This window comes from Poecilia formosa, unplaced genomic scaffold (assembly GCF_000485575.1).
Source record: "Poecilia formosa unplaced genomic scaffold, Poecilia_formosa-5.1.2 Scaffold0, whole genome shotgun sequence".
In the NCBI taxonomy this organism is placed as follows: Eukaryota; Metazoa; Chordata; class Actinopteri; order Cyprinodontiformes; family Poeciliidae; genus Poecilia; species Poecilia formosa.
In genome coordinates, this window is record NW_006799939.1 from 3,181,293 (window position 1) to 3,194,140 (window position 12,848).

Sequence of the window (12,848 nt, forward strand, 5' to 3'; positions counted from 1 at the left end):
GTTCTGCTGGTCCCAGAGGAGTGGGCAGGACAGGCGACTCAGCAGGCCAAACACTGAGCTAACTGAGCCTGTTGACAGGCATTTCACCTTTAGACAGAACAAAAACAACTCTGGGTTACGAGTAAGGGAATCTGTGTGACGCTAACCAAGCAACGTTACGGCTACGCTCTACGTACATCAGTGATTCTGAAGTCCAGCTGTTGAAAAGGAGAAAGCCTTTTCAACAGTAAAGATGTTTTGAAATGAGTTGGGGAAATAGTAGCGTAGGCTTCACAGCACAAATATTACTTAGCAACACAGGAGGAAAAGGTTCATGAACGTCCGTCGACAGATGAGAACTGCTCTTAAGGAAACGACGACTCGCTCTCAGAAACAGGTTGGACGGGCTCAGTTATGCGGAAACGCATCGGAGAAAAGCTGCTGTGCTGAAAGGAAGGCTAATTCCTCTGGTTGTGCGCTATTACAAATATTTACACTGCCCACGCTGTTAATTGGTATGTTTTCCAGCACCGCAAACTGGTTTGAGGCAAAGAGAATGTGTCTGTACAGAGGCCAAACTGGTTCACCCAGAACATCACACAAGGTCTCTACCAATCTGTGATCGTGATAATTAAAACATCGACACCTCGAGTTCTTCAATTGGTTCTGGAACCATTTCTGCAGCATGTCGGCCTGCGTCGGCCTGGCCAAAGAGGCTACTGGTTTTACTGGATATGGGATAATGCAGCAGCATTAGATGGATGTAAAAAACAAAATCCAACTGAATGACAAGATCCAAGTTTCTCAATTAGAACCTTCCTAAAAAATAAAAACATCATGGTGGTTCTGCAAGCTCCCCGTCTTTGCACAACGTTCTCTGTTCTTCTCTTAAGCACGGGACAAAGACGTCCACCGTTTACAACTTGTTTGTTTTTCCACTAGTTTCATGAACGTCCCACAAGAGTTGCAGCTGCAGCTGTGACTCAAACAACTTCACATCGCAATGTGGTTAAAATTACAGTTTGCCAAATCTTTTACCCGAGTCACTTTTTTTGTTTGTTTTTTTAACCTTCTCAGACCACTGGAGTTTTGAAGGACATCATTTTCATTCTTTCATTTATTCCACTTTTTGCCAGATGCCACTGTATTTTTCTCTTCAGCTTTCAACCAATAAACCTTACAAGATCGGATAAAAATAAGAATCAGCATCAGAAAGACGCACCTGTTGGACTCGGCAATATCCTGAAGCACACTGGTCAGGCCCGTTCCTTCAGGACATTCCAGCCAACCAGACTGGTCTGTAGTTTGTATCTGAGAAGAAAAGAAGAAAAAAAAAAAGAGAGAAAAATTCAGTAAAAATGTTTCACAGTACTTTTCATTCTGACAATGGGATGGAAAACTTGAAATCTGGTAGAGAATGGAGCAGCTACTGGACTTTCACACCAATACGGTTCTGGCTGTTATTTGCATACGGTAATGGAAATGAATCAAAATTGTTCTGCACTTCTGAAAACCTAAAACAGATCTCTGGTCCAGGGACATTATTACTTTTTTATTCTGGCAGAATAAAAAAATAGAACAAAAAGTGCGATGGATTTTATTTTCTGTCTCTAAGATTGCAAAGCTGGAAATTCACAGTATTGATGCAGTAGATAAAAAAAAAAAAAGAAGTTCTTTCTGGAGTTAAAACAATTTCTTCAGTAAACTGTAAGTCGTCCCATACTGACGAGGCACTCAAGTGTGTTTCTATCATTTCAAAATTCACCTTTCTCACTGCAAGCCCCTTTTTTTCTGATGTCTGTACTGTTTAGTCATTATATAGTCTGGGTGGTTTGGCTTCCAGGATCTACTTTATGATTCCATCGCTGAACATCGACTCATATGCTGCAGTCTTATGAAGTGTGTCCATAAGCCCCGCCCTAAACTACCTGATATCTTCTCTCCTCTGGCTCTATGGCTGCTCTGTCAGGCCTCTCATCATGGTGATGCCTCTGTATTTTCCCAGAGCAACCCCCCCTCCACCTCCGCCCCCCCAAGAAAACTGAACAAACAGTTTAGTGATAAAATCTGCCTTAACTTTGCATTTAAAGTTATTTTGTAGCTCAAATCTTTAATAACTAACAATGAAGCATGTTTGTGTCGGTGTTTCTTTGTGTGAGTTTGGTGTCTGTGTGCTGATGAGTGGATTCGTGTCACTGTGTTTTGGAGAACATGCTTTCTCTGATCTCTGGTGACATCATCATGTCTGTCTCTGTGGCGACACAGTACAGTTGTTGCTAAGTAACGGGGTTAGGGGGAGAGAAAAGATGCTCCCCTCACTCATTTTCCACACAAGTGAGCACACACACACGCACACCGACTTTTTTTTTTTCTTTTGCCTTCTCCATCGGCGTTGGAGGACCTTCATGTGTGCCTGCCAACCAAACGCAGACATCTCTTCTTCAACCTGGCTCTACCACCTCATCCTCCATTCTCCCCTCAACTCGATACGTGACGAACAAGCGAGTCAATAATGTTGAACTCAAAGTTGTACAAGATGAACCCAGACAGACAGACAGACAGACAGACAGACATGCAGCTCCTCAGACGTACAGCACAGGGCTGTCATGGTAGACGTCGAGTTTAAACAAGTGACAATATACCTGACAGCACGGAAACGGATTCGCCCCCCAAAAAAAGAAAATAAAAAACTTGTACATGATCCATGAATAACAGAACATTTAGATGTGTGTTTCAGAGGCTGATGGAACGACTGAAAGGATGAGCTTTGTTTGAATGTACGGCTAAGTACTTTGTTTGATGAAAAATTAGCAATAACTGTAGGAGCAAAACAAGAGTTTTGTGTTTTTGATGGGATTTAGCTCCAGGCTTTGACTGGGCCGTGATGCACTTCGATCAAAACCTTGACGTTTTAGCTCCCACCAGAGTTGTGGATCTGTGGAGCTAGTTAGCTTGGGCTGCTGTATTTGTATCACCATTAAATTACCTACAGGACTGTATCTACTAATTAGGTGAATTCTGATAGAAGCTAATTGCGATGGATATTTTTTAGAAGTACTATGTTTTTCTTTAACTTTGAAATTATGAACTACTGTTAATTGGACTAACACACAAACCTCAGATAAAATATATTAACTACATTTTGTGGCTGCAACAAGACAAAAAGTGGAAAAGTTTGCTTTTCCTTCTGTACGAGAAGACATGTGACAGATCATTAACTCCATGTTGCCAGAAGCAAACGAACAAGTGAAAAAAAAAAATACATAAACTACTCTACGGAAATAATAAATGCTCAGTTCTCTCGCAAATTATCACACGGTCTTATTGAATTAGCAGTTTTTTTTTTTTTAGTCTTTTCAATTTGTAAAAATAAATTGCAGTCAGATTTCACTAATTCAAAAATGATTTATTCTCCCCTTCCCCTCTTTTCAGTTTCAAAGCTATTAGCGGGATCTTTGATTGAGATTAACAGAGGCCTGAAATCAATGAAAGATAATTAAAAAGCTTTTGTGAAGGGCAGACGCTCGGTTCAGTGAGTAGGTGTGTGTTTGAGACAGAATGTGGGAGACAAATTAAGGAGCACTACACTGCATGGCACAATTAACAGATTCGAATCCAAACATGGAAAGCGGTAACGTCCTACGCCTAAATAGGTCAGGTATTTACCAAGTAGGGTCTGTTTATGTTTTTTCTATAAACTATAATAATAAACTAACTGTTTGGATTTTTTTTTTAAAAATATTACAGATTCGTAAAGAAAAGTCAGTGGCTCTGATTAGGTCGACAAAGACGGGATAGGAAGTGCAGCTCTGCTCGCCTGTCGCCTCCAACACTGAGAGTGACCGCCACGGTTCCTCCGTTCATCAGACTGATTTACGTGTGTGAGCAGAGAAAATCAGCTTAGGATAAAACGGTTTAAACGTCGTTCTTTTCATTGCGTTGCTTGAACTGTGTCGGCCTGCAGCAGGCCTAGAGCGAGCCGCAGCTGAGGCCATCGGTGATTCAAACTTTATTTCCATAAGTATTTAAGCACAGACAGGCCAGTAATGTGATCTTATTCTGTTTTACATTCCTCTGCTCTCATTCACCTGTATTAAATGTTTCTGAATATTTCCTGTACAATTGTTGAATTGAGTCCATTATCTCAGCTGATAATGCTAACGCTATTAGCTCTGCCAACGCTAAGACGCCAACCACAGTTAGTTTATGCTGTGCTTAACACTCAACTTATTCTGTTTATGCTGTAGTCATAGTAGACAGAAAAGGGGTTTTCAAGACGTGCTAAATACCACATCTGCTACTTTCCGTCTTTGCTAAACTGAACTGCTAATCCCAGGTTTGACATCATCACGTCTGCCACTTGTTTGCCATCCTGCGATTCATAAAGCCACCATCTTGGTAGTCCATCGTGTCATCCACTCAGTCGATGTGAGTGCTAGGTTCGTACAACACTGAGAATCGATTGTCCAAAATGTATGTGATTTTTACTTTTGCAAATCATTTTTAAAACATTACTTTATTAAAATTTGTTTTATTTCCCCCTCAGCGTTGCATTTAAACTGCTTGTTTTAAAGCATTACAGCTGTTATTTATTGTGACCTTTCAGAAACATACTTTGGTTCTTAAACATACATATTTTCACTGAACTGTGACATCACTGTATTGTCTTATTAGACATTTTTTACAGGTAAAAAAAAAAATCATTATTACTATTATTATTATTTCATTTTCACTTGTCAGCTTAGTTGAATGTTGCTAGTCCAGTTAAAGAGTTTGTTTACTAAAGTATTTTACCTGGAAGTATTTCGTTAAATGTTTACATTTTGGAGAGAAGTTGTTTGTGTTTATTCCCCATTTGATGTTTGAGAATATCAATGCTCAAATTTACTCCATCTAGTCTACAACGCCACACAGAGGATTTTCTGCTATTGATTTCTCATAATCAGGTGGTGCAGGTGCCTGACTTGGTAATTTTGATCTAAATTACTAACTTTGTTAACATTTTTAGCCTTTGGCACTTATTAATAACCAAACCAAACCTATTGCTGTACAACATCAGGAACACTAAGCTGAGTACCAGATATTTAAAATGAATAGACTTAAAATATTAGGGCTCTAAAATGTGATCAACATCATACATTTGATGACTCCAATGTGTGCATTAGTGTGGAAAAACAGAAGAGCTGTGGACCGAGGACATGGGGTATTTTTTTTATGACCAAATAAATTAGTTATATTTCCACTGGGATGCTGCTTGGTGAATCATCCCCTCGCTACAAGGAAATAGCTGAAATATAGCACTATGTGTTGCTCAGGGTGGAGAGTCAGAGAGAGACGGCACACTGAGGCAGCGCTGGGGTAATGAGGGAGCTTCCACCAAATGACAAATTTGTCAGACAAATAAAGGGGAAAAAGAAAAAGGGGTCTGTGACAGGGAGGGAGAAAGAGAGAGAGTGGGTGGTTCAGATGGCCAGAACTAATTAGTGAGGAGAATTACAAATATATCTACACATGCAAATGTCCTCTCCTTACTCTTTCACGCACAGCTACAAAGTAGAGTAGCTTCCAGGCACAGCCTTGGGTCAGTTCATGCAACACAAAGGTGGCAGCTGACCTTGTGTCCCACGTGCAGAAACTTTTTCATGACCCTGCGGCCAAGCCAAAACATTAGGGATGCATTTTGCATAATTCATAGAGGTGTACAGAAAAATTAGACGTGTTATGTGTTTTCGTCGGACTCCCAGCCCAAAAATAAAGTCCTGGTGCAAATCAAAAATGGAGAATTAACAACTCATTACAACCAGAATGACAAAAAAAAAGAACATGGTAAACTAAGAAAGTATATGTATTAGGAAAGGATGCAAACCTTGACGTATTAAGTGGGTTACCGTTCGACGTAAAACGGCGTATCAGGCTCAGCATCAGAGAGTGAAGTGTAAGTCTTGTACTTTGGAACCTTTTTTTAAATTTATTTTATTGCAGGATCATAACAGGGAATTGTGGTACTATTTAATATTGCAAGATGATATTTATTAAGGTTAACAAACTGTTTCCCAACTCTTGCCTGTCTTTTCTTTAATACAATGTCTTTACTTATTCTTTATGGGCTTCAGCATCTCAGCGACTGTAAAACATACATCATGTCAGCAGAGCATTGAGATCAGTGAAACACCATCCAGCAGGCCAATATATATTATTGGCAAGCGGAATTTGCATTCAAGGAACATTAAATAAAATATCCGACCAAATGTTGCATCCGAGCGGTCCTATGCGATCCCATCATTACAGATATCGACACTGCGATTCAATATATTGCGCACCTCTGGCAGAATGAAAATAGATATTCCTCCAGTGTTTCAAGGCTGCATTTGCAAATAATGCAGCTAATCAATATTTCCAACATAGCGGAGTTATTGATTTAACGGTTCAATTAAAGGGGCCAGCGTTGGATTACTGTTGTGTTAATGCAGATGAAAAAAAAAAAGAAAAAAGTGTCATCTTGTTAAAATAAAGTTTAGTAAATGACAGTTTTCTGCTCGGTGTGAGAAAACCAACAAACTCGTATTGATTGTGTTTGAGGAGCAGCAGCTGTGCTGCACTGCGCTCTCTTCCAGGTTGGCTTTCATCAGAGCAACAAATCACACCGACTATCCCACAAAATTGGACAGACTCTTGACCAGACACTGACAGGAAGAAACAACCCAGCATTTTTCCCCTCCCCTCCCTCAATCCGTCTTGCACCTTCTGTCAGTCTCATTCAGGAGAAACTGCACATTATTCGGGAGAGTAGGAAGCCCGGTATGAGTCTGTGAGAGTTAGAGTGTGTCCAAGTCTGTGTCTAGTTATTATTTTATTATCTCTCAATGGCCCCAAGATTCTCTCCTGCCAGAGCAGAAATTTAGATACATTGCATCAGACGCTGCTGCTGTGTGAGCGACTCACCAGCCGTTTAATGATCCTCAGAGCCGTGCGTTGGACTCGGGGGTTCTCGGAGTTCACGTGAGCGCGCAGGAGATGGGAGAAGCTCTGTAAACACGAAGGCGACAAGCAGTCCTGGCCCTCTCCGCCGTACAGCTGTACCAGTAAGGACAGACACTGAATGGATTCCTCCCACACTTCCTGGTTTTCAGTGGACAGCTGGAGAGACGATGGAAAACACACAACAACCACAGTTCAATTCGTGTTAACGCTAGAATTAGCTGAATTTTAAAGATTATTTACTTTTTTTTTTAGCTACCGATGTTTACGACACACTGTGTTGTGTGTGTAGAGAAACTTTATGAGCTTAAACCTGGAGTTTACAGGGCATTTTTGATTCCTAAAAGCTTTTTTAGCACGGAGCAGGCAAAACGGATGTTTCCTCCTAAATAGACCAACTACAGAGCCTCGTGAAAGTGTGACAAACTGTATTTACATCGACACTACATTATTAAGAAAGAACACAGGAACTCTAAATAAAATACACAGAGGTTTAGGTGGCATCATGGTGACGTTTTGCTGCTTCAGGACTTGGATGATCGTAATTGCTGGAACCGTGAATTCTCCTTTCTCGCCAGAACACCCTGAAGAAGAATGGTTGGGGTATCAATTTGTAACCTGCATTCAGCCAAAATGAAACGATTAAACTTTCTACATTAACAAAAGGTTTACCGGTGTCTAAAGCTACCCGTTTTGGCAGTTTTAGTGACGTTTCACTGCTATTGACAGCGTTTCGCTCACTCACTAATCTTTCAAAGGGCAAAGGGGCTGAGCAGAGGTCGAGAGTGTGTTGGCTGCTCCATCAACCCTCTAATGTGTTCATTGTATCCCTGGAGACGCCCCTCTTTTCTGGGCCCCCAAGTTCCTTTCTTTCTGCTCTCTCCACAATGCCATCGACTTTCCAGGATGACTTACAGCATCCTCCGTTCTGCGTGGATTCTTTCTTCTGTCTCACAGGCAGTTTATTTCATTTTTATTTGAGCTGAAAGGCAGATAACACACTCAGAATAAAAAGTCAACACCAACAAAATGGAATGCATGAATTAATCTCCTTTTTTTTTTAACAGTGCATTGTTGACTCGTCTTGTTTTCATCATCTGCTACACGATCCACTGCGCCATCATTCCAGAGAATATTTAATTTAGTGGCCGCCCTCAGAAGAAGATGGGAAACATATCAATATTTCATTTTGTTAAGTTTGTTTAAGTGTGTATTCAGTGCTTGTGGTTGCTCTCTGAACCATTTACATTTCATAAAAGTAAAGATGACAGTTCTTTCTTCTTGTGAGGCAACCCTGTCTTCACCAAACTCTGCCTAGCTTTGAGGGCTATTTAAATCTAAATGTCAAAGGTGATAAGAACAGGTTACATTTACATTTAAAGAATTTGAATTTTGGTAGTTTATTTTAGATTTTGTGATACTAAATTTAATCTGAACTCTATTAACAGTTTGCACTGAGACTTTGAAGCCACATGAAGGAATGGGAGCGTTATCTACGGCACATTTGATGGACAGCAGAGAAAATAGAACCAGAATGTGAGAATGTTTAAGAGGCTCCTTTGGTTAAATGTTCAAAATTTCTTTCCAAAAAACAAAAAAGGCAAAAATGTACTCCATACTTATCTTCCTGTTTGTGAGATTTCTATAACTATAACAATCATCAGTGGTCAAATGTAAGCTAAATATGCACGGCCATCTTGCTTTTCCTTCATTCTACACACTGTTTATGTTACCTGCTCATCTCTTCTGCTCAAGGCAGGGACAGCATTGTTTCATATTATGCGGTATCTGGTAAAGGTTTTCGTATCTCCTGAAATTTCTAAATCTTCTCACATTTCATCCACAACCAACAATGTTTTTTCTTTGGGTGTCATGTAAAAGGTGGCGTTGCAGGCCAAACAGGAGCGATGTGTAACGCTAAAAGGAAATGTTTGGTGTTCGGTTCTGAGCTGTGGAAACTTGATGCTTTAAAGGTGTTCATCACTGCAGGTTTCACCAACTCAAAATTAAATTCTTTTGTACGGCCGTTTTAAAATCATCATGATGGAAATTTAAGACAAGTCTCAAGGCCAAAATGTACTATAGAAAATTGCATATTTTATACAGAAGAGCCAAGCTTGATTCACAGAATACACATAAAAACGTTCCGGTTGGCAGGAGAAGTGAGACAGTGGCAAAGATGAACCACATCTGGCCAGCTGGCGATAAATTTACACTTTCCAATGATGGGCATAAAAAAACTAGCTAGCTAGCAAGGGTTTTCTGTCGGCTAGTTAGCGGTAGCCTCCTCTGCTTCACGTTACAGAACGTAATCAAGATGTCTGACAGAAAAGTCCCACAAGAAAAATAAACTACATATATAGTAATCAATAGACCTGCCAGGGCAAAATTTAAGACCTGTGAATAACTTACTGAATAACTGATGAATAACTGAATAACTGAAGAATAACTGATTTACATAATTTTCAGTGAATTTAAGATGTTTTAAGGCCTTCATTTTACATGCATAAATAAGACTTTTTAAGGGTGCGGGGACTCCCTGCATCAGTGAGTTGCATTTTGCGATCTCTCATTAATCTTCAGAGATAGGGCGTTTACACATCCAGAGTCATGGAGGCGAAGTTAAGGCACCATCTCACAGATGACAGGGGGGAGCTGTGGAGATGTAATTTGTTTTGAGGGTGGCTGTTACACTGCAGCTCTTTAAGCTCAGTGTGGATGTGTGCAGAGGCTTTCTCAACATCAGGAAGACCAAGAAACACCACACAAAAGTTAGGGATAAAGTTGCAGAGAGGGTTGAAGCTTTTAAGATCTGTCTCAAGTCATCATCTGAACATGGAAAAAGTATTTCACAACAGCAAAAAAAAGAACAACAACAACAAAAAAAAACCCCCACAGACACAGCTAACCCACAATAACCCACAGGTTGGGCAAGAAGAGCATTAACCAGAGAAGAAGAAAAGTGGGACATGGTAACTTGGGAGGAGCTGCAGAGACTCAAAGCTCAGGTGGGAGATTCTCTTGACCGAACAAGTATTAGTGATAGAACGGTTTGGATCAAAGAATATGGATATATCGGAATGGTGCAGTTAAAGTTCAGATCAGAAACTGAACGAGAGTCCAATGTCAAAGTTTGCAGACAATCTGAGGTGGAGCCATTTTCAAAAGAATAATGTGGAAACGTTCAGTGTAGATGTGTTAAATTGGTTTAAACATAGCACAAAAAAAAACAATGCTACCAAGATTATATGTAAGTTAAATTAGTCTTGTAAAGTACTGACTAAGGAATGCCGAATACCAAAGCACAACACACTTGCCGTATTTTCTTTTTTTTTCCTCCAAACTTAAAAAAAAAAACAAAAAAAAAACATTAATCATTTTCCTTCCACTCTGGAATCCTGCACCGCTTTGTGCGAGTCCATCACACAAAACACCAATGAAACACAGTTTGTGGCTGGCAAAGTTCTTCGGACGTGAAAACTTTCGCCACGCAGTGCGAATAATCCAGAGACGTACACAAACACGCTGGGAGAAAATGTATCAGCACAAACACAAAAAGGCTGCGAGTGTAAGGTCTCACCATGTGAATGAGGTGAGTGCTGAGTTGGCTCAAGGGTCTGTTGGCTACGAGCAGTTTCTCTGCTGCCTCCGTTTCTGCTGCTGAACAAGATAGCCTCTGGCTCTATACACACGCACACACACACGCACACGCGCGCACTTTAAATCATTTATAGAGATTTGACAGTCAATAATGATTTATCCAGAGACTTGTCAAGACTTATTCTGACAGTCTGACACAGAAAGACGATGTGATAGACTAAGAAAGGAAATAGTTTACCTGCGTGACGTTACTGCCGCCGTTCCTTAACGAGACGCTCAGGACAACATCGACTGAACACTTTTCTTTGCCACACCAAGTATTTTTAGTGTGCCACAAAGAATTAACCTTCTCGTATTCTGTGTTTTTTTTTTTTTTCTTTTGTTCCCCCTTCATCATTAGCGTCCCGGTAATACAGTTTGGCTTATTTTAGTTCAGTCCATGCCTGCAGTGAAACTTCAGGCCAATTAGTAGTGGAATAAGATGATTAATAGTGGCGTACATCCTCTTTCTCCACCAAAGTCACTGCTGTTCTGGGTTGGGGGTTTTTTTTTCTCCCACCTCTGTGCTGAAATATCTGACATACTCTCTCTTGACAAACTGCGAAACAGTTTAGGAAGAGCGGCCGAGTCACGTCCGCTTCCCTTATCGGACCTTATTACCCAAAAGAATTTGGTTTAGGCAGAATTTTTCTTTTTTAATGAGCTTTGCATTTATGGTGGAATTGATTTCTGCTGCACATTCTCTTTGTTCCTTTTTTCCATCTCCATCTCTCTTTCCATGCTTCCTCTTCTCCCCTCGTTCCTCTCTGTCCTCTCTTTCACCCAGTCTTTTACCCTCTTTCCACTTTAGTCCCCTCCACCCCCTTGTCCAGGCATTAATATGTATGCACTGGGCTGGGGTGCACAGTATGGGGAGATGGGGGCTGGTTTGTGTGTATGCGTGTGTCTGTCTATATAGTGAGGCAAGCTGAGGACAAAGCCAGCGGTGATAATGAGGCCGCAGGGACATAGCCAGACAGGCCCCTCAGTATATGCCTGTGTGTGTGTGTATGCGTGTGTGTGTGTGTGTGTGTCCCAGGGACCTCATGCACTTTCTCCTGAGTCTACAACTTCAATATTGCAGTTGCTTAAACCTGCTAGCTTCTACCTTGTACATCAATGGACACACACTCAAACACACACATGCACTCGCCTTTGGGGGAAAAGACAGAAGGACAACATTTTCAGGTAGATGACTTTGTGATTTTTGTCGGCCGATGTGGGCTCACTGGAGATGAAGAGGCCAAGTATCGGTAAAAAAAATTAAAAATAAAAAAAGGGTAGAAAATGAAGTACCTTGCAAAAGTATTCACAGCTCTTTAAATTTTTTAAAAACTTAAATGTGTTACCAAAATTTTGTTTTAGACCAACATCAAGTACTGCACAATTGTGAAGTGGACAGAAAACACTAGTTTTTTTTTTTCTTTTTCTTTTCTTTTTTTTTTTTTTTTACAAATAAAAGTCTAAGCATCCATTTGAATTCAACCCTCCTGAGTGTAGAAACACTTTTCACTGCATTTACAGCTGCAAGTCATTTCAATTAGGTCCCTTTCAGCTTTTCATATCTATAAACTTCAGATTTTTATAAGTCTCTGCAAAACTACATCAAGCTCCATCAGACTGGATGGATAACAACTGTACACATCAATTTTCTTTTCTTGCCACAGTTTCTCATTTCAGTTCCGGTCAGGACTTTGACTGGGCCATTCTTACGCATTAAAATGCTTTGTCTAAACAAACTGCAAAATATATAGGGTCACTTTCCCGTTGGAAAGGGATTTTCAGCACTACTGTCAAGTCTTTTAGAGACTCTTTTTCCCCACAAATGTTTGGTAATTAACCATCACATACCTGAAGCAGTGTAGTTTTCCACCACGCAGTGTTTTACATGACCAAAATGGAACTTTATTTTTTGCCTCATCAGAGAGGAACACCTTCTTCAATGTATGTGGTGTGTCTCCTCTACATGGTTTGTGGCAAACTGCTTGCATGACTTCTTGATTATTGTTTCGACATCTGAAGAAAGTTTGCTCCACTGAATTTTATTTATGGGTATTAGTGTAAAGGGGATTACAAATTTTACTGGAAATAAAAAATTAAACCCACATATTCTTTTCTATCTACTTCAAAATTGTACTTCTTTGAGCCCGTCTATTATATAAATTGTATAAATACATTGAAGTTTCTGGTTAAAATGCAACAAAACATGAGAATATTTTTGCAAGGTGATGTACAGTTTATAAGCGGAAATG

The 12,848-nt window shown here is 40.2% G+C and overlaps 1 protein-coding gene across 9 annotated transcripts in view; it reads right to left on the reverse strand.

Moving 5' to 3' along the window:
* Window positions 1–12,848, reverse strand: part of ulk4 (unc-51 like kinase 4) — an 89,898-nt gene that overhangs the window by 12,592 nt on the left and 64,458 nt on the right. For 2 of the 9 annotated variants that reach the window (XM_016672449.1, XM_016672418.1), the window contains exons 35-37: window positions 10,538–10,639; window positions 6,922–7,116; window positions 1,202–1,290 (exon numbers count right to left, since the gene is read on the reverse strand). In XM_016672449.1, coding sequence (XP_016527935.1) covers window positions 1,202–1,290; window positions 6,922–7,116; window positions 10,538–10,639 — 386 coding nt within the window. The other 7 variants (XM_016672511.1, XR_001662404.1, XR_001662386.1 and 4 more) reach the window with 7 other exon arrangements.